The sequence below is a fragment of the Mus musculus genome, chromosome 4 (assembly GCF_000001635.26).
Source record: "Mus musculus strain C57BL/6J chromosome 4, GRCm38.p6 C57BL/6J".
Taxonomy (NCBI): domain Eukaryota; kingdom Metazoa; phylum Chordata; class Mammalia; order Rodentia; family Muridae; genus Mus; species Mus musculus.
This window is the reverse complement of record NC_000070.6, coordinates 24881064-24908326: the sequence shown is the minus strand read 5'-3', so window position 1 is coordinate 24908326 and position 27263 is coordinate 24881064. Positions and strand designations below refer to the sequence as shown.

General features: G+C 40.4%; 1 protein-coding gene and 1 long non-coding RNA gene across 2 annotated transcripts; one reads left to right on the top strand and one right to left on the bottom strand.

The window, feature by feature from the left end:
• Positions 1-3325: 3325 nt before the first annotated feature.
• On the bottom strand, positions 3326-10244 carry Ndufaf4 (NADH:ubiquinone oxidoreductase complex assembly factor 4). The gene is made up of 3 exons (NM_026742.4): positions 10025-10244; positions 9651-9754; positions 3326-6633 (listed from the first exon to the last, which is right to left on the bottom strand). The coding sequence occupies exons 1-3, from the start codon at positions 10158-10160 to the stop codon at positions 6352-6354; spliced, it is 522 nt and encodes a 173-aa protein (NP_081018.1). The 5' UTR covers positions 10161-10244; the 3' UTR covers positions 3326-6351.
• On the top strand, positions 10205-27151 carry Gm46848. Its single transcript, XR_001784261.2, has 3 exons — positions 10205-11637; positions 26178-26257; positions 26856-27151. It is a non-coding gene; the product is annotated as a predicted gene, 46848 (long non-coding RNA).
• The last annotated feature ends 112 nt before the right edge of the window (positions 27152-27263 follow it).

Here is a 27263-nt window from a genome sequence, read left to right as displayed (position 1 = left end):
TCATAAGACCAAGGGCCTCTCCTTCCATTAATGGCCAACTAGGCCATCCTCTGCTACATATGCAGCTAGAGACACAAGCTCTGGAGGGTACTGGGTAGTTCAAATTGTTGTTCCTCCTATAGGATTGCAGATCCCTTCAGCTCCTTGGGTACAACTTGCAAATTAATAGACTACTGTAATACACATTGCTGTAAACATTCATATAACTCATTTATAGCAGGAGTTTACAGGAAAGAAGATTGAGGCCGGGCAGGTCAGTCTGCATTATGACTGCTGTAGAGACCCCCGCCACACACACACACACACACACACACACTGCTGGAAACTGCTGTTGTAAAAAGACTGTATCTAGTTTCAGTTCCTTTCCAGAAAGTGATCAAAACTTCAGAACTTTCGTCTGTGCTATTGAGGCCAGAGTCCAACTCATGCCATCTAGTGACTTTTAACTGCATTTGCACATTGAAGTATATCTTTTTTTTTAATGAAATTCTTAGTATACTTTATAAAAGTTTGAAATTATAAATAGAAAAGAAACAGAAACATTTAAGATTAAAAAAAAAAAACTAACAATGTGTTTTCTTAACAACATGCTAGTTACCGAAGCATGTCTTTTCAAATGCTTTCTGCTGGGAAATATTCCAATCTTATGTGGCCCCTTTCTTAATCTGCAGATAGTGTTACATGGGCAGAAAATTACACTAGAAAGCAAAGCACACAAATAGCGAGAGCCCCTCAAAAGCCGGTGCATGTTTAATGGTATGGGGAATGGGGAAGTGTGCCCTTTGCATCTCCCTGTGTCTGGACGCAAACAGGTTTTATCCAACCAGAGCACCTGTAAGGACTTCACAGATGGTTCAGGGCCATGACTCTAGGGGTTGACAGTCCCCCTTGTGCATAAGCGATAATGTAATCATTCTAACATGTCCCCCAATAATCCTCTCCTGTTAATATGGTATCGTCTATATGTAATGAAAACAGAGCAGTCCAAAGCCATCATGATATGACTTGACAATTGGATGGTGTCAATATCCCTAAGGCAATAGCTAGGGTGGCCACTGTATTCTTACCCAAGAGAAGACAAACTGACGCTGTACGTGCTTGCGAGGCAATGTTGAGAGGAGCATTAGTTAAGTTCAGACAGCATTAACAAAAGCATGAGCATGATTTTGTTGTTGTTGTTGATTTCTACTACTTTAGTTCATATTAGGTATAGTAACATGACTAGGAAACATCATCACAGCTCCCTGCAGTCAACATCATTTTAAAATTTCTGTCCTGCCTTTTTACCACCTATACTGAACTGTTATAGTGATGGCAGGCAGAATCCAGAATGCCTTATAATTCTTATATGGGCTCTATAATTGCAGCATGTCACCTAGAAACTTATATTGTCTGGTATTTATTAGCTGCTTGATTGTGGGGAGGCTAACAGAGTCCTACTTTTCTTGATTAATACTGCCTTTACTGCCTGAAGTTTGGGTTAAAAACTCCCCCCCATAGAGGTCTGTAATGTCTTTCCTAATAGAGAGTTTGTCTTCTGTATGCTTTTAGAGACTGGGAGATTGAACAAAAACATAGCTGGGAGGGCACTGCTTCCTAGATTCCATCAATTACTGCACAGGGCCCCAGAGACCATTCTGAGTGGCACCACATCAGTGTATTTAGTACGTGTATCTATTAGACCTATTCTTGAAGGACTAGTAGTAAACAATGAGTCTGATGTGAGACCACCGATTGCTGCCTACGGCCTTTACTATGGGCTAACCGTTCCAGCAGTTGGTTATGCTGTAGGAAGGAAATGCCTCACCTTCCCCGAAGAAGCAGAAAGAAAAGTTGGTTGAGGGCTTGACCTTCTTCCGCAGGACTGCCAAGATGGTACTTGTTTGCAAGCAAACCATTCTGCCTCTGCTTTCTTGGCTCAGCCCTCATCTTTTTAGTATTTTTTTGTCTCTTCTCTTTTATGTCCTGACCAGACTTCCTCTCTCTCAGGTAAGCAATAGCCTTGATTACATTAGAAGGACCCTTATCCACCAACTGAGCTGAGGAAGACGAGAAAGGAGCTGTACCGTTCTTGAGAGGCATTTGGTATGTTTCCCCCCTTCCAGGGCACTAAAAGAAAAAAATCTGATTTACTAGGCCATCAAACCACAGGAGCCTTTTGTGTGCCCATTTCCCACAGAATACCTTAGGCTTTGTTGGAGCTTTTCCATGGGGAAGGGGCCGACTGTCCTGGTGGATCTGTCTCCTTTAGGCAAGCCTCTCTCTATTTAAGGAGATCCGATCTGTAAGAAAATGATTTCCCAGGAAATGGCAAGCATTCGACGGTCAACCAGATAAGGGCTTGGCTGGACAGTAACACTGCTCACTTCTCTGCCATAGATACACTATCCCCTCCCACGTCCCAGTCTCAGCTCCAGGCACTCAACTCCCCAAGCAGTTGGCTAAAAGTGTTTATAACACTTAGAAATCCTGCACTAGTGTACTAATGTCCTGGTTTCTAACACAGAAGGCTCTTCACCTGAATATTCAGGACCTCTTCCTTGTACTGAATTAATGGACAGTGAAAACAGCAAGTGCCACAGGTATAAGGGTTCTTCCTTAACGCCTTTCAAGGATCCAGATGCTTTACATTCCCTTCTGATTATGACTGCTCAAATCTGATCAACCTTGTTTTCTCTTGCTCTTCCAAACCCCTCAGTGGAGCCAAGTAAGCCAGGGTTTCTAGCTTAGCATTCTGATCTTCCACTATTTCTGGCAGGAAAGACCCCGAGAAGAGACAGGGCAGAGGGTTGATATATTAGACACAAAGCTTTTTCTAAGCTGTAAGTTTTGCTAACATCACTACATTCTTTACGACAACTACATGGGCATCAGTGGCCACCCAAACTGCTCACAGCAACAGCTCTCTCCCTGCCAATAGCAAGATGTCAGCCTTCCTTCCCCACTGTAGCAAGTTGAGGATGTGGCCATACTCATGGAGCATCTAACACATGAGCCTCCCTTCCCTCATGGATCCAGGTACCACTTCAGGATTCCATTACTCATTTGCTGTCGACTGCTTCAATGACTGTTTTGTAACAACTGTCTTGGTGGATGAGGTGCCATAGCATTATGTAACAAGAAACAAAACCCAGGATGAGGAAGATGGCTCTGCTGGTTCTGCACTGGCACCATACCTGACATGAGTTCAGTACCTGGGACTACATGGTGGAAGGAGAGAATCAACTCACCTTTTGTCCTCTTACCTCCACATACAGGCTCTAGCATGTGTCCACACACACACACACACACACACTTTTTGTTTAAGAAGTAGGCAGGCAGATCTAGGATTGCAGTGCAGTTTATTGGGGACTGATTGACAAAAGCAGTCCTGGATGACATCAGGAGTTGGTGAATTCCCATAAGTTAGAATGACAGTAGTTTATAAAGTAGTCAGAGCAAAAATGACTTCATCCAAACCAGAATGTACCTGGGTTATCTCAAGCTTATATCAGACAGACACATTCCAATTCTACCAATAAAAGCCAATCATTGCAATGAAAAGCAGTGTTATTCTGGGCAGTTATGGCAACTGTGAATGAAGATGATCAGGCTGAACCCATGACTAGCTTTATTGTTAACACTACCCAGTAACTAACCATTGGGGGAGACAGGGTCTCTGGAATTAATCACTAAAAAGCTCTGTATTAAATAGCTATTTATCATATAGAGATTCAGATCAAAGATCATGAGTGTTTAAGTGCACTGAGTAAATATGGAAAGAAGGATGTTCATTCCTGAGCAAACACACAGCTCTTTCAGAGTGATGAGGCACTAAATGATAACATACTGGAGCTAAGGACAGCACTGGGGGATGGGGGGGGAGGGGTGCTGCAGCTGGGTTAAAGAGTTTGAGGACAGCTTGGCCTACACAGTAAGATATTACCTCAAACACCAACCCACTCCAAAAGTAAAAGGTAAAGCTAAGATGTTATATCAAATGGCTTTGAGACAGTCTTTGTGGTTGGGTGAGCTTACCTGAGTGTATCTATGTGTGTCTTGACACTAAGTGGTTGGTTTTGCTGGTATGCCTAAGTTTGGATAGCCTATCTCTTTAGAGTAGAACTTTACCCAAACCACCCACTCTTCTGCTGCAGGCTTCTTCATGAACAGCTCTCTCAGCTCTCATTTTTACAAAAGCCAAATCTAGTTTTTTTCTCCTCTCCTCCTTATTCAATTCCATTCCTTCAAATTCAGTTTCCCATTCCTCACTTTTCAAAATAAATGTGAGACCCCAATACCAGTCACTGGTCAGTTTTAGAGCATCTTTGATCTAGAATCCATTTATTCAGGGATTTTAATCTTGCTATCCAGTCTCTCATAGCAGAGAGCGTTTAGTCATCTATTAGCCCAGAGCTCTACAAAGGACTTACAGAAGCAGACATTTGAGAAGTTTTGGCCCTTTGTGCTCAGGTAACCCGTGTATCAATTCACATAATTCTTACAACTCCCATACAGGCAATCCAGTGTAGTAGTCAGTACAAAATATTCTATTTACTCTTCAGTATCCACTAATCTTTGTAGTTACTGAAGTTTCCCGGGCTGCAACTTTCCCAGGAAAGCATTCTTAACTTCACGCTTGTTACCACAATGCTAACAAAGCTAAGACATGTAAGGCACCTAGGTTAGTGTCCAGTATATAAACTGCACTTTAGTTGTAGACAAGTCAGACACAGCTAGTTAAGGAACCGACATCTAAACTCCGCTTTTCCAAATGTAAATTTCATGCACCTTGTGTGACGTTACAATTGGTGTTCTACATGAAAGAAAAAACCAGAAAAGTGGGCTAATGTGCAAAATGGAAGGATTTTATTGTGTGATACCAGTTAAGAAACCATATTTACATCTGCTAGCCACCCAGGAAACCTGAGTCAGTACTGCTGATTCACATATTCATTTTGAATTAATGGAGGATGGTTTTGACGGCACTTTCCACCATAATCAGCAATGATTGGAATTAGTAGGTTCCCTTAAACTTCTGTATTGAATCACATATAAGTAGGGATAGTTTCTTCACTGGAACTAGATATGAAGAAGCTGACAAACTCTCCAGTCACCTCCCATCTTTGCTGTTCCATCTGCCTCCCTCCATCATCGCTGGATTCTTCTCATCTTCCACATCTTTTCCCGTGGAATCTCGAGGCAAGTATGTCTGTCTGTTCCCGTGAAAGAATATGGACGAGCCCAGTTACCCCAACTCCATTCTGTCCTTTTGAAATGTATTTCATTTTACAGAATAAGTAAAAATACTACTAGGATTTCGAGAACCTAAATTCTGGCTTCCTTGCATCATAAACTACAGGTAACTCTGTTGTGTGTTTTGTAGACACCCATTTTAACTACAAGACTTTGTATTTGCCTGGTCTTTTGTCATTTATCTTCATTGTTGTCCTGGAATTTATATAAGGCAGGTATACTTTTATAGAAATTCAATTTCAGAGAGGTCAAACAATATGGGCAAGAACCCACAAGTATAACATGCCAGAATGAGCCAAACTCATCTCACCTTATCTGAGATTCTATTACTGGAATGTAACATTCCAGAGCTTAAGTGAATGAATTGGTAACTTTCTAGGTCCCTTCAGGGATTTATTCTATACTTCTACTGGTTATTTTTCCTCCTAAAATAAAAACAGGTATGAATGTTTGGTTATCAAATTGGATTCTCTTATTTTTAGCTGTTCTTTCATACTTCTCTCACTTCTAAATTAAAGAAGCTATTTGTTCAAATAATCTTTAAGTATTGCCTCGCTCTTAGAAACCTTTTCAAGTTACCTATTTCTATTTGTCAAAAGAGAGACAGCCAGCATGTCAGATACCACTAATTCTTCTATAAAATTATTTAATATTTAAAACAAATTTAAAACATTAAAAAGATCCTCATGGATTTTTCATCTCTAGAGTAGTAATATGTATTTTTCTTTCTTTTCACTCAGTTTTCTCTCTTTCTTCACTTGGGAAATATAGTCACTGTGTTTCCCTGCTGATTATCTGTCCCTAACACAATGCCAGTCTTATAGGAGTCAGGAGGACTCTTGCTTTCAGTGTCTACTACAAAGAACAAACCAACTTAAACTAGAAAGTGGAATTTAATATTGACTCATTTGGGCCACATGATCAATACAGCTAACATATACCCAGGAACTACACATACATAAATTTTTAAAAAATTATATGAACAATCCTGAGGAGGTCAAAGAGCTTTCAAACGTTATGGCCCTCAACTCACAGGAACTTGTATAATTTAATACACGCAAAACAAGGGCGCGGAGCTTGGGAACACATACAGGGGAAGTTGTTTCGTGATTTTCTTCATTTTGATTGTATTGCTTTCCTGTCTTCTGGAGGTAAGATTTTGACTTCAAAAGTAACAAAATATTTGAGAAGGGAATTTACATCCTTCAGTTCTAAATAGTACTCTTGAGCGATTTTCTCAGCAGTCCATGTTTCTGGAGAGAGTTTATGGTTATTGAGAAGGGTCAATGCCTCTACAACAGTAATCTTGCCTTTGGGAATGTCCGTGATATTCTTATCAAAGTGATTTCCTATCGGCAGTCTGAATTCCTTTGGTTCTTGTCGTGGTTCAACTTTTACCTAGTACCAAAGAAAAGGGTTTAGGATAAAATATTTACATCTTCCACAACTCTTAAGTCTAAACCATTTCTTTTCAAATAAACACATATATACCTCCTCAAACTTTGATTTTGCACTGTACCACTCTTTTCCTAACTATAGCTCGCTAGAAAGCCTCTATAAAATTGCAACTGCATGCACACCATGAAATTATAGCCACTGAGCATTACTGACCCAAAAATGTGAGACCCAAAGTGCTCTAAAATCCAAAACTTCTGAACTCCACCATCATGTCCCAAGTAGAAAGTGCCACATCTAACTTCCTGTGATGATCAGCAGTCAAAATGTAGGTACACTAAGAATGACTCATCAACCTGCCTTCAAGCTTGAGTTGTATATGAAATAAAAGCAAACTTCATAATTAAATTTGGATCCTCCCACAAAGATGCTTCATAATATACATACATATATTCCAAAATGAGATCAGGTCCTAAGAAGCTAAGTTAAAGAAACCTCAACTTGTATATGAGAAGAATGAGAACTGATTAGATACGCATTACACCTGTTTCGAATGAGCAGCACTCTAACGGCGCTGTTAACAGCTTACTTGAGAACTGTCTTCCAGCCTTCCCTCACTGATAAACTATTACCTAGATGTGTAAGACGCTTCTGGTCAGTGTTATCACAGCAAAAGGTAGCCCATGCATGCACACATGCACGCACGTGCAAGGGTGCACACACATTCACTTACGTACAGATTTTGAGACTCGGTCTGTGCATAAGCATCCACAGGCAGGTGGATCTCGTGAGTACCCACCTGAGCTTAACCTCAGTCTCTGTGCTTACTACCTAAGCCGTGCCAAGGATTCCCTTTCTCTTCATTTCCAGCTATTCCTGCCTATACTACTTCTAGGCCAATATCAAGGTATTTCTCTCCCCGCCCCCCGCCTTTTTTTCAATGACTCCCCAAAGCCCTTCTGATAAATCTAAAGTTTCTTGGCATGTTCTTCATGATGCAGCCATTACCCCAAGTCCCCTTCAGTCTCCCCTTGTTGCATACCGTACCTAAGCAGTCTCCCACACTCACTCACTCCACCTTCTTGTTCCCACTTGAGTCTCAGGCACTCACTCTTTTCCTCTTCCACTTCCTAAATCTCAAAGTGTCTCTCATCTTCCAAACCCAGGTACATCTGCCTTTCCCTCCATACATACAGATCTGGCTTTTCCACTTGACATCAAGATGAATAAAATTTAACATCCTCTTTTCATTTAGTGGAAAGGCAGAAAAAATTTACAAATTCCACATAAATATAAAATATTAAGAAAACAAAAAAACTGAAAAACTACTTCCTAGCAGATATGTTAACTAGTTATGTCAATAGCTAGAAAATAAAAATCAATTATTTTCCTGTGCATTAAAATGAGGGGAAGAAAATTTCTACTTAATAATAACATCTTTCTTCCTTCCTCAAAGACCTTCTAAAAAAATTAGAAGATCTTTACCTCTCTTTAGTTAAACTGTGAATACAATCTAATTATCATCAAATCTAAACAAGGCTTACTAAAGACACTAAAAATCTGATTCCCAAGTTCATTTAGAAGGAAGTGATTTGAGAAGATATGAAGCTTTTTTAGGTTATAACAGTCACCAGGATGTGTCATACCACTTTATTGAGATAGTATGGGTCTAGTGGTAAGAAACAAAAAACACCTGGTCTACAGAGTGAGTTCCAGGACAGCCAGAGCTACACAGAGAAACCCTATCTTGGAAAAAAAAAAAAAAGAAAAAGAAAAAGAAAAAGAAAAAGAAAAAGAAAAAGAAAAAGATGAAACAAAAACCAAACAACCAATAAGTCTATAAACAGAAGTCAGAAAATTAGTAAATAAATTATAGTTAGGTGACTGGCACCTATTTGAAGAGGTTAAACTGGTCACTTCAACAGACTAAATACCAAGTATAATATCAAATAAGTATCTTTACACAAAAATCACACACACACACACACACACACACACACACACACTCACATGCACCTCATACTTAGCATAAATGGGAAACCCTCCTTCCAAGTATTGCTGAGCTTAAAAATAATACACTATGGCCAACAATCAATGTATCTTTATTGTGTGAAAATCTGGTACTAACTAAATCCTACTGTCACTATTAAATTATGAATATTATAGAAGTAGCTGTAATTGCAGTCTTTTGCTCAGTATTAGATAATACAAAAAAGTTTTGTAATGAAAACAAAAAACAAAAAAAACTTTGAGGGCTGTGGCTGGTACTTCCTCTTCATTTAATCTAATTCTTTGCCTTCCAGGCTGCAACTTCAATTTGCACTCCAGGCCCAGGGTTAAATGTCACTTCCTCAGAAGCAGCCTTTCATCTTCCCCAGCCCGTAATTACATTATAGTTGTACAGCTGCTCATCCACGGAATGGTCTGTGGTCCGCAACGTACCATGGGCCTCAGAGAGTAATTACTGTTTTAATCACTACACACAACACTTACACCTGACACAGGAGACATACCCATCATTCCAGCATGCTATATTAACTTACATATAATATTACATATCCTGTTGGGACACATCCTCAAAACTATGAACGTGCCCCCACTCCAAACCCCCAAACACTGAGGTTGTCATTAAGAGCATCTTAATTTACAGAATATGAAATAGCTCTCAAAGTCATACTGGTCACTCAGAAAACCACTAAAAAATGCCGTAACCCAACCCTACAACTTCTGCAATAAACAATTCACACAGGTCCATCCAATCAATCCCTTCACAGGTCTTTCGGTATACCCTAAGTATACCCTAAGTATACCCTAAGTATACCCTAAGTATCGAAGGGGGTCCAGGCCTGCCTGTGTCTAGCTGTCTGTGCTCTACACTGACTGCTCCCCTCTACACACACACACACACACACACACACACACACACACACACTTTGCACTTTCACTCGTTGCCCTCTTTTTCTTGATCACTTTCTCAGACCTCCAAAATAAACTGCCAACTTAATTAACGTATACATTACCGGCAAGGCAGGCACCGGATCTTTGGAATCGACATATACATCTCTTAGCAATGACAGCAGCTTGTTATCTTTTTTAGAAACAACTTCTTCGATTTCTGGATACTCTAAGGAAAGAAAATAAGCCATAGTATCTTTTTTTTTTTTTTTTAAGGAAAAAAATCTCTAAACTCGTAAACATGTACAATATTAAAAAAAAAAATCATCTGGACATCTTGGGGCAAACACTTGGACGAGAGTCTGCGTGCAGCCTGCGCAGACGCCGGGAGAGAGCGCGGGCTGCCTTGGGCTCCGGGATTCCTTCCAGCCGCCACCACCCGGGGCCCGCGCGGGGACGACCTCAATGTCACCGGAGGCCTGGGAGGGACTGCACTCACGACTCCGGTGCTCCTGCAGGAGGTCGCGGGTAGAAGGGTGCTTGGGTGCCATGGAGGGCTTCCTCTTGCTGATCTCTCGCTCCGCTCGCTTCTCCACGTTGAAGTTCCTTAAGGCGCGGGTCACGCGAGCCCCCATCTCTAAATCATGATGCCCTTAGTTCACTACGCACGTGTAGAAGCCACCGGCACCGGTGACCTCTGTACGCACGGAGCATGCGCACACCAGGGGCCAGGCACCGGTAAAACGCCGAGGACGCGCTCGTCGCCCCCTGGTGGCCGGGAGGACGCACCCTGGACTCCGCCCCGCCCACCCTTCCGCACAGGCGCATGCGCAGACATCTGGGCGTTGTCAGGGACGCCGGCCGGCGACTCCGGAGTCTTTAAGGATGAGCTGCTGTGATCCCACGGTTGCAAAATCCCGAGTAGCCAGTGTGGAGCGGAGATCTTCCAACCTCTTCAGAGGGCAGAGCGCAGGGTCAAGGTTCTGAATTTACCTGCCCATGCTTTTGAGAAATTGAGAATATTTGTTCTCAGCCGCAATTCCATTCTAACAGCCCTTATTTTCCTGTCCCTTGCCTGGAGCTTTCTGAGCCAATTTTGTGTTGGTTTTGTTTGTTTGTTTTAACTCTTTCACTATCTTGACATACCATTTTCCTGCCACTTTGTCCCTAGTGCTATGAGTTTTAGGCTTTCCTTCCCCTTCTCTCATAAGTAGTACTAACTTGACATACTCCTCCATTAGCGCTGAATCACCGTGCTCTTCTCAGCCCCATTTCTCAGCTCTACTGCCTCTCGAGTCTCTGTAATCTTGGCAAACCCTGGTGTAACTTAACGCTGTATTTGGAAAAAGAAAAAAAAAATCTACGGTACACATTCTATCTTCCTTTCCCCTTCTCTTCCACCCACCCTTTGTCTCTTCCTTCTTTTACGTTTCCGAAAGTATTCAATGTGATTGGCCCATAGTTTTTAAAGCCCACCAGCAAGAAAATAAGTTTTCGAATTAATATTTTTCCCAGACTGTGGTTGTGAAATCTATTAAAGATTTTAGCCTGGTTGGTTAGGTGAATAGATTAGTTGTGTCTAACCAACTTAAAGAAAAAAATTAGGGGGAGGGGTTTTCATTTTTTTAAGGACTATTACTAATTAAACTGTTTCATAATAGAGAAAACACTAGAGGGGTAAAGTTCTCACTGTTGCTTATGAAACCTGTCTCTGGAGATGGGTTATGTAGAAGCTAAAACCGTGTTCAGTGAGTTAATTTGTTAGTTATCCTGAAGGTGGCAGTCTGCTCCAAGATTTCCATCTGAGAGCTTTTTAAACAAGTTCATAACTGGGTGCCTTTTTTTTAAAACCAATTTCTCTGGACATCAAGAAATGTTCCTTGGCCTCATTAAGTCTGTTCTGTGCTTTAAGAATTATAGTAGCAATTCCACTCACTGCCTGCTAAAGTATTTTAAATTTTCATGTGATTCCACCAAACTTAGGGCTACATGAAAGTAACCTTACACAAGAGTTTCGAGTGAGTCCAGGACAGCAGATAGTACAAAATTAAAGATCTGTGAATTTCTACACGCAGGAAAGCTTGGATTTGACACTGGAAGAGACAGTGGCAGGTGAGCCTATTGTTTTATCTAGCCTTGGCCTGGGGTTACTCAGACCCTTAAAGACCAAAACAAGGCAGAGAGGCTCCAGCAGAACCCACCTTTGGCTATCTTACTTTGGTAATCAGAATGGAAACAAAATCCTGGACCATAAATCCATAATTTCAGCTCTTCTTGTCAAGACATACAATGTAGCAGAAGGTCTGAACTTAAGATTTTCTTTCTGGCTTCTGCCTGAGGATTGAAGGCAGACCCTCAAGGGAAGTCAGAAGTCTGCTTTTCTCTCAGCCAAACTGAAGTAAGGTTGATAGCTGATAATGAATGATAGTGATGAACTCCAAATATCACCAAAACAGTAAAATGCTAGTTTTTGAGAAGAGACATTTTCCTTTGTTTTGTTTCGTGCTGTATGCCCAAATGGTGCCAGGACAAAGTGGGTGTTTATGCCAAGATCAGTTTCAATCATTGACTAGCATGCTCTTTCCATGTGATGGTGTTGTTGAACCTGGGAAGGCTGGAACATCAATAGGCATTATAACAAGGGTCTAGAATGCCATCTGCCTTTGCCTCGCACTCGCAGCAGTAATAGTCACCATCAGGTAGAACCTGCAAGCTTCCCTCACCATTGTGTAGCAATTTCCTCCTGGTTGAACCTTCCCTCCTAAAGCAGGAGGGATGCTTATGAGACTCAGGAAGTCAACAGAGCTTACAAATCTGGGAAAGCTGAAGGCTACATGTTAAAGAAGGCCACTGAATAGTGCTAGGGAGAGGAGGATTAGAGGTGAGGAGCTGCCTGCCCGTCAGACAAAGAGCTCCAGAATTGCTGTCTCAGTGAGCTGTTACCCAGATCGCAGCAGGCTGGTTAGTGAAATGGCTCCTTACTAGTCATCCCGTTCCTCTAATGTATTCCAGTGAGTAACCCTCCCCCCAAAATTCACTGGCTTCCCAAGTTGGACTCTGGTGGAATTATATACTTTATCCATTCATTGGTTCCCTAGCTCCAGTTAGTAGACATTTATTCACGTCTTCCGAAGAAGTGTCAGGCACACAATACTTACCCTCCTCAGTTCTCCTCTCTGCCTCTACTCACCATTACACACTCCTCCCTGTACAGAACACACTTCAGTGTCCTACAAGGCATTTTAGAACTTACACTCAGGAAGTAGGTGACTCAAGTTCAAGACATACGCTAAAGGCGTTATAGTGAGCAAGTTGCAGATGTTCGTGGGTCTCAGAAATATCTTTGTGGGATATTGATGTTGAGGGAGAATCTCTCTAAAATCTGCACTACAGTACAGGAGTCAATGGATTTGTAAGAGCCCAATTCACATTATTTCTGAGGTTGTAGGTTTGGCTAGTTTTATAGTGACATGGAGTTACTTGTTTGTGAAACTTGCAACTGGAATCAGAGGCACCCAGACTTCAAGACAAAAGGCATTAGTCTTTTTGTAGATCTAGTGTTCAAACTAAGGAACTGTGAACCTTATAAATCACAGTGAAAAGAAACACAGATCTCTGCTCAAAAGAAATATATTATGAGCCAAATATGAATGACCATAGCTTGAGAATATAGATTCAGGTTGTCCTAAATGATATGATCTAGTGTGGGAGTGGGTATGTAAACTTTTCATAAGCCAGAACAAAAGAGCCATAAATTAATGGGCTTACCAAATATACTTATTGTGGCAAGGTTACCTAATAATAGCAGCTGCTAAAAGGGCTATTTGTTTTGGTTTACAGTCCAAGGCTATACAGACTATCAAGGCAGAGAAAGCATGGTAGCAAAAGTGAGACACCTAGTCACTTTGCCTCTGCATTCAGGAAACAGAAAAAAAAAAAAAAAAAAAAAAAAAAAAAAAAAAAAAAACCCTGGTGCTCGTCTTGTCACGCTCCAAACCCATGAAATAATGTCACTCACATTTCCCATTGCAAGAAACCCTATCAAGATAGGGAGCCCAGAGGCTTGTCTCTTTGGTGATTGTAAATTCTCTCAAGTTGACAGCCAAGAGCCATCCCACGTCTACTCATGATCAATTTGACATCATAACACGCCACTTTTAAGTCACAACAGTCTATCTATTGTCCTCATAGGCTCATGGCTATCTCATACAATGTATGTAGTCCAATTTCAAAAGCCCCCAAAGTCTTTAACAATCCCTCAAATTATACAAATGCAGGGTCTCTTCTGAAACTCAAGTAGTCTTTTAACTATGAGCCCCTAGAACATCAAAACACCAGTTACACACTCTCACTATATGTGTCACAGAATAAGCAGCTCCATTACAAATGGGAGTGATGGGAGCAAGGAAGGAGTGCACCAAAGCAAGGCTGAAACTCGAACAGGGCAAGCACCAAATCCTGCAGCTCCATGTTTGGCATCTGGGGCCTGTGATGGAATCATCTATGCTCTAAAGGGCTCAGGTAGCACCACCCCTCTACCTGAGGCACACTCACACAGTACTGGCATCTTTAGCATTTTGGATGCTCCATTGTAGCATAGACTCTACCTTCACAACTTCCTGCATTGGCCTCATGGGACTTCTTTATAAAGGCTCTACCCCTGTCACATACTGCTTGGCCTCTGAGGCTGTGTGAAACCTCGGTGTGGTGAGGGCCAAAATAACTATCGATTTCACATTCTTCTTCCCATGAAAAGCAGTACATAAATGATACTGCCAAGTCTACCTTTAGCCTGTCCCCTTGGATCACAGTTGTATGACCCTCCACATGTTAATCCTAGGAAAACCAATGGTTTTCAGTAGGAAATACTTTCATTAGCATTAGCTCAGTCTCTCACCTTTCAAAGGAATTTGTATTTTGAGAAGACGGGGCCTTTGATGGGGACCTTGCCCTCCGGGCATCTTTTCTATTGCTCCAGTGTAGAATTTCTACAATGTAACTGTTTCTGTTTAATGATTTTATACATACATATATATACTCTCAGATTACTGCAATTTAAAAAATATATTTTTAAATTAGTTGTGTATATGTCTTTGTGGGGCTAAGTATGTGTGAATGCAGGTGCCTGCAAAGGCCAAAAGATGGTGTCTTGTCCACTGGAGAAGAAGGTACAAGCAGTTTTAAGCCACTCAATGTGCTGGGATCCAAACTCTGCAAGAGCCATACACACTCTTATCTCTCCAAACATTGTTTGCAACATTAGACTCATTCTGTTCTGCATCAAAATCATAGTTAGAAATATAGTTTTGTTCTTTTTCTTGCTCTATATCACAATAAACCTGGTCAGAACAGTAAACAGAATGCATGACAGAATGCTACTCTGTTTTGAAATTTACCGGCCTGCAGCTCTCATGTCTGGATTCAAGCCTGGGAGACATCTTGAAGCTGAAAGAAAAGGAATCTAGGCAGAAGCGAGAGAGATATGGAACCAAGACAGGACTCTGATCAAGGTTCAACTTTAATGGCGGCAGACACACTTTAGAAAGGAGAGGGGAGGCCCATTCCCAGTCACACCAAATTTCTTGTGAAGTTGTCAGAATTGCCTTTTAGCAGGAACTCGCGAAAATCACAGTTCAGTGTTAACTTTGGAAAATCTTGGAGAACTGGTTGGGCCTCAGGCAGTGGGCAGGCAGTGACACATCAAAGGAGAGGGATGAGAAGCAGCACAGCGGGTGGCTCCGCCTCAGTGGCAGATGGTCTAAATCAGCCTGTGTAGGCTGAAGGAGGTTACATTTTCTCCCCTTTAAATAATATTAAACAAAACTGGAGTGAGGCATAAATTTTATTTATGCTCTATAGTCCTGCCTGGGAGTTATGGTGGCTGGTGACCCCACCTGTCTTAGGAAATCTTAGATCTTCTCAAATCATCCTTATCTTTCATAGGAGTGTACGTGCAGCTTGTTTGTGTTTATTTTACACAAAACATGGCTCTGTGGTGTATAATTAACAGCCACGGCCTCTTGGCATGTTCCCCTGTCTTAGATTGTTATGATTCTGAGATCTGGGTGCCCGTCATTGACTGTTAGGCCCTCATAGCACACCATACTCCCAATTCAGACCAAAGCCACAATATGTACTTAGAACGCTTCTAGATGAAGAATAATAACTGTCACCTGCACTGTTGGAGGCAAGGTTTTACTCCTGCTGCTGTCAGGCTGAACGGTGTTGACTGACCTGCTTGAGAAACAAAGGTGGGACAGTGAAAAGCAACAGTATAAAAGCTGCTTTGAATAAGTCCAGGTACTCCATTCAGTTGCAAATTAGCAACAATCAAGCTCAGGCTTTGAGCTCCCAGTGTTGGGGAGCTGGCCTTGAGAATTGCAGAAAGGCCAGAGATTCTCTGGAAGTGGAGGCTGAGCTCCAAATTAACTTGCTAGGTAATTAAGAATTTTAGCTATCTTCAATAGGAATCTCTAATAACAGAATTATTACTAGACTAGTCTAAGTTTGAGTTAGAATAACTGTTCACATTGAAGAAAAGAGAAGAATCATTATAACTCTGTTATATGACTAATCTTTCTAAGTCAGAATACACAGTCTCTGATGTTCTTTTTACCATAAAGTTAAAAAGCTTGAAGCATGGCAGCTTCACCTGTCCAAACTGGAAAAATGGCAAGCAAGGATGGGTCAAAAACATGTACCCAATTTAGCTTCCTTGTCACTAAAGTCAGGGCACAGAGTGAACTTACCTGTCAGCCTGTCACACGAATTAGCCATCATGTTTCTGCAGCATTCTGTGGAGAGAACCTATGCTTTTCCCTTTCCTAATAAGGTAGCTGTTCAGGATCAAACCATATGCCAATAAGTAGATCCTTTTAAGATACTATAAGGCATTTATTAAAATCTTTGATATCCAAATTTCAAAATTCTAAAATAAAAGTATGATTTAAATAATATGCATGGGAATATAATTTCCCCCTTCTTTGTCTTTTAAGAAGCTAAAGTTTTAAAGTTCTACAATACCTTGTCCTTGAGAATTAATAATACGTTGACAAAATATCCCAAATACTTGACTGTTATAGTCAGTTTTAATGTAACATGGGCAGTGACTAATAGCACTTTCAATTGTTTCTCTTAAAGAGTGATTGTAACTAGAGGGCTTGAAAAGTTATTAATAGTCACATGTGTATAATTTATTTATTTATTAATCAGAAATAAGAGCATTCATTTGCAGTAATTTATTAAGTATAGGTCCTCAAGAATTAACACTATTATGTGGTAACAAGTAGTAACTGAGGACACTAATAGCAAAGAATTTTTTATAATTTGATATGCACAATTTCTAAGAATATTAAAATATCTTAAACCATAACTGTTTTGAATATATAAAGAATGAGATCATATATCTAATTTATCTTATATGTAGGACCTATAGACTGCCTGAGATATAAATCCAGCATGGCATTGCTCTAAGATGTCTAGGCAATCCAGAACAATTTATTAAATGTTCAAAAACAGTCTTCTTAAAAGGATAGCATTTTTTCTTATGAGTTGTATATGCATAAGCAATCGCAAATTTGAGAATTAATAGCATCCGAGGAACCAACAATCTTAAGCAATTGTGAGCCCTGAGATATAATATTGACTATTAATATACAAATTAAGGTTTGATTGTTCAGTATTTTAAAACAACACCCACAGCACACAACTTAATTATCTGTGCTGAAGCAAGGGGAAGCTCAAAAGAATAAGCGTGTGATCTAATTCACATCTACTTATTTCCCATAGAGGAGTTGTTTTTAAACACAGTAATTGGGATGCATGCATGCATAAATTTATAGAAGATACAGAAGCATGAATAAAAACAATTTTTTAGCTTATCTTTGGGATATTGATTATCAATTTTATTTAAAATGATGGTATGCAATAGATCAATTATTAATATTCTGTAATAACCAATTGCTGTTTGGAACAAGGAACAGACACTTTGTTAAGTTCTTAAGACAATTTTTGTTATAGGTTTTCTAAAATACCCAACTATATCTTACAATTCTTTATTAGCACCACAGTAGTTTTAATAGGATGTTGAAACTGTTCTTTGAGGTGAGCGCCACCTCATCCCCGCCCACCTGTCTTGTGGCAGTCTCGGGCCCTACACCCACTGGGCACCTGGGGGGCGGGGGGGCTGTTTGCCATCTTCCTTCTCGGCCCCGCCCTAGCTGAACCTCGGCTGCTCACCACCATAGCATGCGGAGCCACTCTGAAAATGACTCTTGTTTTCGACCTGCTGCTGAGCCCCACATCTCTGAAGCAGAGGCAGTGTGTGCCTTTCTTGGCACTGCCTTCCGCGGCCACTGCCACCACCTCAGCCTTCCTCTCAGGCTAGGAAACCCAAGCGAGGATGGCGGAGCACCCCGAGTCTTAGCGGGAAAAATACAGCTACCCTAGCGGGGACAGGAGGAGGCTCATGGGGCAATAGCAAGCAAGGACCTCCCCTGAGTTCGCTATAAAGCTGCCCGCTATCTGGCGGCCTCCTGCATCACCACGTTGAGGGAAAGCTGCATGCCCAAAGGCCCTGCCCCATAGCTGTCAGTAGCCCTCTGGCTGGGAGCCAAAGAATACAGAAAATAAAGGGGGTCGGAAGTCACAGCAGGCAAAGTACCTAGAAGTTATCTGACATAAAACAAAGGAATGACTTCAAAAGGATTAACAGGAACCAGATAAATGTTTATAGTAAGGATAAAGCGGCTCTGCTTAGGGTCAGCTTGATGACAGCTAAGGTTTTAAGTAAATTTCCCTTGAGAGACATTAGCTAATAAAATACTTTCCACTTACAAAACAATATACACTGAAAGATTCAAACTCTTGGCTTCTTGTATAGCAGCAGAAATGATAAGAATTTCTTACATGATGTAGACCTATATTTAGCCACACCTAGAGGCAAAATTTTCCAGTTATTACAAACTCACTAGAAGCAAACCCTTTACAATTATTAAGATGCGAAGGAAAAAACAAGCTTTTAGATCTATAATAACTATATAAAAAGTAGGCAAACCAGATTGCAATGCCTTTATAAATTCTACAGTCTGATTGACCCTTTATAAACTTTGAATTTGAACTTTATTAAAACAGCATCTGGCTAGATCTGCAAAGGTGCTCTTTTATCTAAAAGGAATTTCCCCTGGAGGCAAAGAGAGGCAAGGAAGAAGGCAAAGAGAAGCTCTTCTTTAAGCACCGTTTGCAAGACAAAAGAAAGTCACACAAACCTCACTGAGGCTGCTCTGAGCTAGTTCCTCCTGCCATGAGGACAGATTTTAGAACTTTTACGTTTCTTTGCAATATTAGACCATAACTACAACTTTGGGAAAGCAAAACCCAATTTCAAAACTATTTATCATCTTTAGAATCAATATTAGAAGCATTACTATCATATTACGAAGTTTGGCTGCCAATTTATACCTATGAATACATGACAGTGCAAGCTTTAAATCTTATCTTTAAATTTACTTTCTAGGATAAGAATCACATTAAATATTATCTCAGCTAGAAGTATCTTAGGAGGCCCAGTTTTTGGCCTGTTTATGCCATGTGCTTGAAAAACTCCTGAGTTGCCAATTTAAGGCTAACCTTCTGTTACCAATGTAACAATTATTTAGTCCTAACCAATAACTTATGAGCTGATTGTGAAGACACGCAGAGCACATTACCAGTAAAAAACCAAATGAAGCAGCTACACTTAGACCAATCAGAGAATATTAATTTTTCTAGCTATAATTATAAAATAAAAAGCACTTTGTCATTAGCTAAATGTAATAATCACTAATGCAGAGAATTTTATTAGGAAAAAAAATTTATCAGCTATTTTGTCCCAAACCATGAGGCTGCAGACTCGCTTTTTTTAAAAAACAGTTTTTCTAGCAGGGGCCCTCTTGCTGTGCCTGATCCTGGCTAAAGCATGTGGCCACTCTCGGCTTTGCTATACCAGCAGAGAAAATATTAACCATCTTTTATTTTCTAACATAAAACACAGAACATTCAGTCATTCAGACGACTAGACATGAACACACATGAATTGAACACGTGGACAGACTGGTGCGCCAGACATTAGACAAGACCTTAGACAAAAACACAAAGAGGGTAAAAAAACTTCTGCTGTAGGGCCCAGAGAGAATAAAGCAAGTTGCCACCTAAAATTTCTCTCTGCTTCTGGGACATTTTCCTCCCGCCTGATGCAGTTTCCAACTGCAACCAATCTGCCTGATTATTAAATCTAAATTCTTTTATCACTCTCACCTAAAAGCAGCTTCTGGAAGCTGCGGCCATCAGCCTGTTACATTCCTAGATCCTGATATCACTGCTGCACCTAAGCAAATCTAGCGCGGGTTTAGCGCTGTTCAAGCTTAGACCGTACCACATCTAGCAACCTTATGCCTGTTGCTTCTCCGGTACAAATTTTCTTTAATTCTTTTCTTCTTCTATGGAGCTCAAAACTGGCAGTGTTTCTTCCAGTGCCCTCTGTCTTTCTCAGGTCCCACGTTAGGCGCCAACTTGTTTTTCTCATGTCTGGGTTCGAGCCTGGGAGGCATCTTGGAGCTGAAAGAAAAGGAATCTAGGCAGAAGAGAGAGAGAGACATGGAACCAAGACAGGATTCTGATCAAGGCTCAACTTTAATGGCGGTGGACACGCTTTATAAAGGAGAGGGGAGGCTCATTCCCAGTCATGCCAAGTTTCTTGTGAAGTTGTCAGAATTGCCTTTTAGCAGGAACTCGCGAAAATCACAGTTCAGTGTTAACTTTGGAAAATCTTGGAGAACTGGTTGGGCCTCAGGCAGTGGGCAGGCAGTGACACATCAAAGGAGAGGGATGAGAAGCAGCACAGCAGGTGGCTTTGCCTCAGTGGTGGAAGGTCTAAACCAGCCTGTGTAGGCTGAAGGAGGTTACAGCATCAAACAAATTATTTCCTTAATTTTGAGTTCAGCCTCACTGAAGCTATTAGGATATGAGAGGCATACAAGCAGTTTCTTTGCCATAATATAACAGGAATGGCCATGAACCCAGTTCTTAAAAGCATCCTTGTTTCCTCTGAAATCTCATCATTTGGGCTTCCACTGCCCATGTTTCTTTTGGCATGCCTATATAGGCATAATGTTTTTGTGCACTATGTAAATGTTATCCATGTGTTATTCAAACACTGATTTCTCTGCTTTCATATCTTACCTAATCCAGACATGACATTATAATGCTTATGTCAAGAATCTCCTGTCTCATCTAGAGACTGCCATACCCGGGGATCTATCCCATAATCAGCCTCCAAACGCTGACACCATTGCATACACCAGCAAGATTTTGCTGAAAGGACCCTGATATAGCTATTTGCCTGGCAAACACAGAAGTGGATGCTCACAGTCAGCTATTGGATGGAACACAGGGCCCCAATGTAGGAGCTAGAGAAAGTACCCAAGGAGCTAAAGGGGTCTGTAACCCTATAGGTGAAACAACAATATGAACTAACCAGTACCCCCGGAGCTCGTGTCTCTAGCTGCATATGTATCAGAAGATGGCCTAGTCGGCCATCATTGGGAAGAAAGGCCCCTTGGTCTTGCAAACTTTATATGCCTCAGTACTGGGGAACTCCAGGGCCAAGAAGTGGGAGTGGGTGGGTAGGGGAGTAGGGGGGGAGAGGGTATGGGGGACTTTTGGGATAGCATTTGAAATGTAAACGAAGAAAATACCTAATTTAAAAAGTAAATTAAAAAAAAGAATCTCCTGTCTCAAGTTTGTATAAATAATTCTTACCATTTATTCTTTGCCTTGTCAATAAATGCTGATCACCCAATGCTGATCAGAAGAGAAAAGGAGAGAGGAGGGGAGATTCAGATTGGCTACGAGAAGGAAGGAGAAAACTATTTAGAGTTTAGCTAGAGAATGGAAGGCCGTAAGTGCAAGTATTATGAAGATCTTTGCTGGAAGATAGCCAGATGAGCTTAGGAGTTAAGATAGACCATTTAACTGCCCAGGTATTGAGGTGAAGCTTGAAAATAAATCTCAGTCTCTCTGTGTCATTACTGGGAACTAGCTAGGAGAAAGAAATACATCCACCATATTAAATTACTATATGTTTTTATATTAAAAATAACATTTATATGACTGTTTTCCAAATTCCCTTCAGAGTGGGACATTGATCTCTGTTTATGGTGTTCTAGGTCTTTTCTTGCCCCAAGTTCCAAATAGTACCACATTCTTCGCCAGTTTCAAGAACCTAAGAATCCCAAGGTCAGGTTTATTCCAGCAATGACCCACCTTTTGCTACAAGATTTCTATATTAGTTACTTTTAATATTGTTTTGACAAAAACAACTTAAGGAAGTAGGGTTTCTTCCCATTCACAGGTAGATGTTTGATAATGGGTTCAAGACGTGGAGGCAGGAGTGTGAGGCTGGTGACATTGCATCCTCAAACCAGAAAAACAAGTGCTCAGCTCATTTTCATTCTGTTCAGGATCTTAGCCCTTGGGATAGTGCTAGCCACATTTACAAAGGGGCTTCCAACCTCAATAAATCCAATCTAAGAATTCCCCCCAGACCTGCCCAGAGAATCATCAGTTTCTAGGTGATTCTTAGATTTTGTAAAGTTGAAAATCGGTAACCAGCATTGCTCTAAATCAACATTTCAACTCACCACAATCACAAAATTTTAGTCACCCAATTCACCATATAACATCTTCAATGTACAGATGAATTTTTTTTTTCTAGGAACTTCAGTTTACACTTAGAATTCTCAACGGGCACTTATGTTCACATGCATGCACTGGGGTAACTGTAGTCCTGATTGTTACCATTATATTAGATTCCTGCTGTTGCTAGCAAGTTATCACAAAAGAATAGCTTCAAACAAACCTTACTTTTCTTGAGGTCAGAGTTCCAAAGAAATCTGTTGAGGATAAAGTCTTTTGTTTTTTGGTTTTTGGTTTTTTTGTTTTGTTTTGTTTTTTGTTTTCGGTTTTTCAAGACAGGGTTTCTCTGTGTAGCCCTGGCTGTCCTGGAACTCACTTTGTAGACCAGGCTGGCCTGGAACTCAGAAATCCACCTGCCTCTACCTCCCAGGTGCTGGGATTAAAGGCATGTACCACCACAGCCCAGCATTGGCAGACTTTTATTCTTCCAGAAAAACCTTGAGGTGGGGGAGATCCTTTTCTTTGCTTTTATGTTTCACAGGCTTCCTGCATGTCTAGTATCCAACAATTGCTTCATTTCATTGGAGCAGGATGGGTATCCAAAGTATGGCTTTTCTGTCTGTCTTTCTCTATCCATTTTAATTCCATTATGACCACATTCATCTTCTGTGTATAGGATAGAATAGAATAGACTAGAATAGAATAGAGCTCTTTACAATTGCCTTAAGTCACAAGTGAAATACACCTTTATCAGGCTTTTAGTATCCACAGAGTCAGGCACTAAACTTTACCTTTCCATTCTTTTCTGTAACTTTGAAGTTTTCCTTCTCTCATTGGATCTACTCTTTGAAGAAAAAAAATTACTTATGGAGAAGCACACTGGTGCCAGGAGAAAATAGATGTGTGTGTGTGTGTGTGTGTTAAATATGTCTCATAGAAAACTAGAAGGAGAGAGGTAAATAAAATTAACATAAATATTCAAGTTAGTAACAGGAAAAAAATTACTAAGATAAACCCTAAACGTAAAGGCTTGAGTAGGAATAATGGTGTAGAAAAGCAATCTAGAAGATTCCTGACATCTATTAGATTTGACTCAATAAGCAAACAAATAAGACTAAGAAAAAAGTGTTTCTAAGAAAATTTCAGAATCTTTTAAAAAACAAACAATGTGATCACAAATACAGAGGAATTTTTAGAAGTTGAAATCAAACCATATGTATCAGTATTGTGGGATGCTTTACCACTCCTGGACCTGCTTCTCCTTCATGGCATGCCTTTCCATAGTAAAATAGAGCAAATATTAATTCCATAGAATAGAGCAGTATAAAGTAGAGTAGAGTAGAGAAGAGCAGAGCTAAAGAGCAGAGTAGGATACAGATAAATGGAGACAGGGAGAACTTCTTTCCTTGGTCTTAGAAGAAAGCTGCCAAGTTGTTGAGTCTTAGGTAGAGCTGTAAGAAGCCACATTGAGAGAACTATAAGAAGTCACACGGACTTGAGACCTTTAAGAACGAGAAAAATTACTGAGTAACAACCAGCAAGACACAGATCTCAATCCTAAACCACAACAAAATTAATTTTGTCAGTGATCACAGGAGCCTGTAAGGCTATAATGCCCTCAATTCCAGAAATGTGAGTTCCAGGACAGCCAGGGCTATACAGAGAAACCCTGTCTTGGAAACAATCAAATAAACCAAGACACAAAAACAAGCAAGCAAGCAAACAAACAAACAAAAAGAAATGTAGCCATTTTCAATCACTATATAATTATTTCCATTTATTCTTAATTTAAATGCATTTAAACTAACATCCATTGCTAACAATAAATATAGCTAAAAACTGAAGGGAACTTCCTTTCTTTGATAAGTGACATATCAACAAATACAGCAAACACCATATTGAACAGTGGCATGTATAACAAACACAATGAAATTACTGTCTCTGACACTGGACCTAATCTATGTCTCAAGTATCCTATATGACAAAAAGTGAAAGACATAAATGTCTGATTGTATTCTCATTTTCAAAATCCTAACTTCTGTCCTGATAGAAAAATTCAAATTATCCAAAGTACAGTTAAGAATAATAAGTAAATGTAAAAAGACAACTGAGTAGCAAGCTACCTAACCTATGACTTGAAAAACTTGGCCAAAACATTTTATGGACTATGATAACAAAACTACTATGTAACTCCCCCCAAAGTGTACAGAATGCAAAGGAAGCGAACCACAGATTTTGTTAAAGACCCTAAGGAATCACTGGTTGTCTAAGATCCATTGTTGCTGCTTCAACAGTGAAAAGCATCCATTCATGTAAGAGTTCATTCATAAATTCAATAGGCTTTTTATTTCTTCTTTTTATGAATCAGGAGATCTTTCCAGGTAGATCAGACTGGTCTGGAATTCTGGATCCTCCTGGCTTTATCTTCCAAATGCCATGCCAGTAGGCATGACACACCATCACAGTAGGATTTTCTTTAAATCTATCTATCTATCTATCTATCTATCTATCTATCTATCTATCTGTCTGTCTGTCTGTCTGTCTGTCTGTCTGTCTGTCTGTCTGTCTGTCTGCCTGTCTGTCTGCCTGTCTGTCTGTCTCTCTGTGTGTGTGTGTGTGTGTTATGTTGTGTGTGTGGTCTCTGTGCATGCCAGAGAATGACTGACTTCCAGGAGTCTGTGAGTCAGTTCTTTCCCTGGTGAGACAGAGTCTCCCTTGTTCTTTCCTATGACATACTCCAGGCTAAGTGGATGATGAGTTCTAGGTGATTTTCCTCTTCTGCCTCCCATCTTTCCCATCTTGCCTTAGGAGTTCTGGGATTACAGATGTGTCATGACATCTAGCTTTAGCCCCTGGTTCCAGAGACTGAACTCAGATCATCAGCTTGCACAATAAACACCTTTAACACTGAGCTGCATCATTGTGCTGGTTTGAATATGCTTGGCCCAGGGAGTAGCACAATTAAGAGGTGTGGCCTTGTTGGAGGAAGTGTATTGCTGTGGGGGTGGGCTTTTAGACCCTGTTTCTAGCTTCCTGGAAGCCGGTCTTCTCCTGTTTGACCTCGGAACAAGATGTCGAACTCTCAGCTCCTCCTGCACCACGCCCACCTGGACACTGCTATGCTCCCACCTTGATGGTAATGGACTGAATCTCTAAACCTGTAAGCCAGTCCCAATAAAATATTGTCCTTATAAGACTTACCTTGGTCATGGTGTGTTTTCACAGCAGTAAAACCCTAACTGAGATAGACCCCAACCCTGTAGTTGGATTTTCTATGAAAATTAGCAACTGATACTAAAGTACACCAGAGAGAGAAAATATAAAAAGTAGCCCATAAACCTTTGAAAAACTAAAGTGAGACGACTTTAAGATATAAGAAGATATGCAGAGTTCTGTCAGTGGTCACAGATTCAGAAGCAGGAATGGGAGGGTGAAAAGGGTTAATGAGCAACAGGTTTAACTTATCATGAGGTGTGGTGGATAGGATACTGGTTGAAATGGTTCTGTTAGCACCTCAATGATTTTCCGTGTCATTCATTTACCACTTCCATTGAATTTTTCTTTCCATTAGACATTTTGATCCCTGACTCACTTTTCAAGTAGTTTCTCCTATGTGAGTTTTCTGAATTCTTCACATCCTTACAGACTTGCTTGTTATGAAAGAAGGAACATCTTTTGATAACAGTTTTGGTTTTAATAGCAGTGAGGTAATTTTGCTCTGCTCATAACAGTTAAATCAACACAGCAACTCTCTGTATCTTGTTCTTTGCAAAGGAAATTTTTGGCAAGGAGAAATACTATGAGAAGCAAACATTCAAGAACTACTTTTTATTTAAAACACCATAAAAGCATGGAATTTACATTCCAGAAATTCTAGAAGAGCTTTGAAAAGCCAAACTGTGTTGTTCACACTGTGTATCTGTCTTCGAAAGTGTAATCCTTTCTCTCTACTCTTGTTGTCTCTGTGGTTGTTTGTGTAGCATCCAAGGCATATGCATGAGGCTGGCCACAGACAGACCTGATGTTGGTCATATGACTTCCTGACTTATGGTTCTTTGAAGTAAGTTCTTACCATCTTTGATACACAGTTTCCTCTACTACATAAATACTATTCACTTTTTAAGGGTTCTATGAGACTCAATCCATTTGAAGTGGAAGGACTGGCATATAGTAAATATGCAATATTTATTCAATGTATGTATGGTGCTTTGAATATGTTTGGCCCAGGGAGTGGCACTATTGGGAGATTTGGTCTTGTTGGAGAAGGCGTGTCACTGTGGAGGCAGGGCTTTGAGGTAATATATGTGTTCAAGCTCTGCCCAATATGAGACACAGTCGTCTTCTCCTGGTTGACTGCAGTACAAGAAGTAAAACTCTCAGCTCCTCCAGTGCCATGCCTTCTTGGACCCTGCCATACTTCCTACCATGATGATAATGAGCAGAACCTCAGAACCTGTAAGCCAGCCCCAATTAAATGTTGTCCTTTATAAGAGTTGTCTTGGTCATGGTGTTTCTTCACAGCAATGAAAACCCTAAGACAATAAGCAACATTTTACTACTAATGCTTAGGTTTGGTTGATTCTTTAAACTGTAAAAATTAATATTTTAGATTGTTATTAATATAATAATTAATATAATATAATTTTTACAATTCTCAGGTGCCCTCTTCTGACATGGTCCCTGAACCTTGGGAAGAGGGCCTGTGGATACAGATGTCCCATTCCTGACCGAGCACTCTGTAGACACCTTTTTCTGCATTTTACTTGAGCTTCTGCACAAAGAAATGTCTCTGATGAGGTTTGAGAGTTACACTAACATATTGGTAGTGAGACACAAAGTCGGTGTGTAGTTTGACTCTATGTTTATTAATAGGAGTAGGTTTCCTCCTGTACCTTGTGAGCTCACAACCATTGCTTCCTGAGAGACCTTTTCATTAAAGCCATGTGATTCCTCCTGTGTGGTATTGGCCTTACTTTCAATAATCCAAAGGTGTGGTGTTTGAATTGGTATGACCTCCACAGACTCATGTGTTTGAATGCTTGGGCATAGGGAGTGACACTATTAAA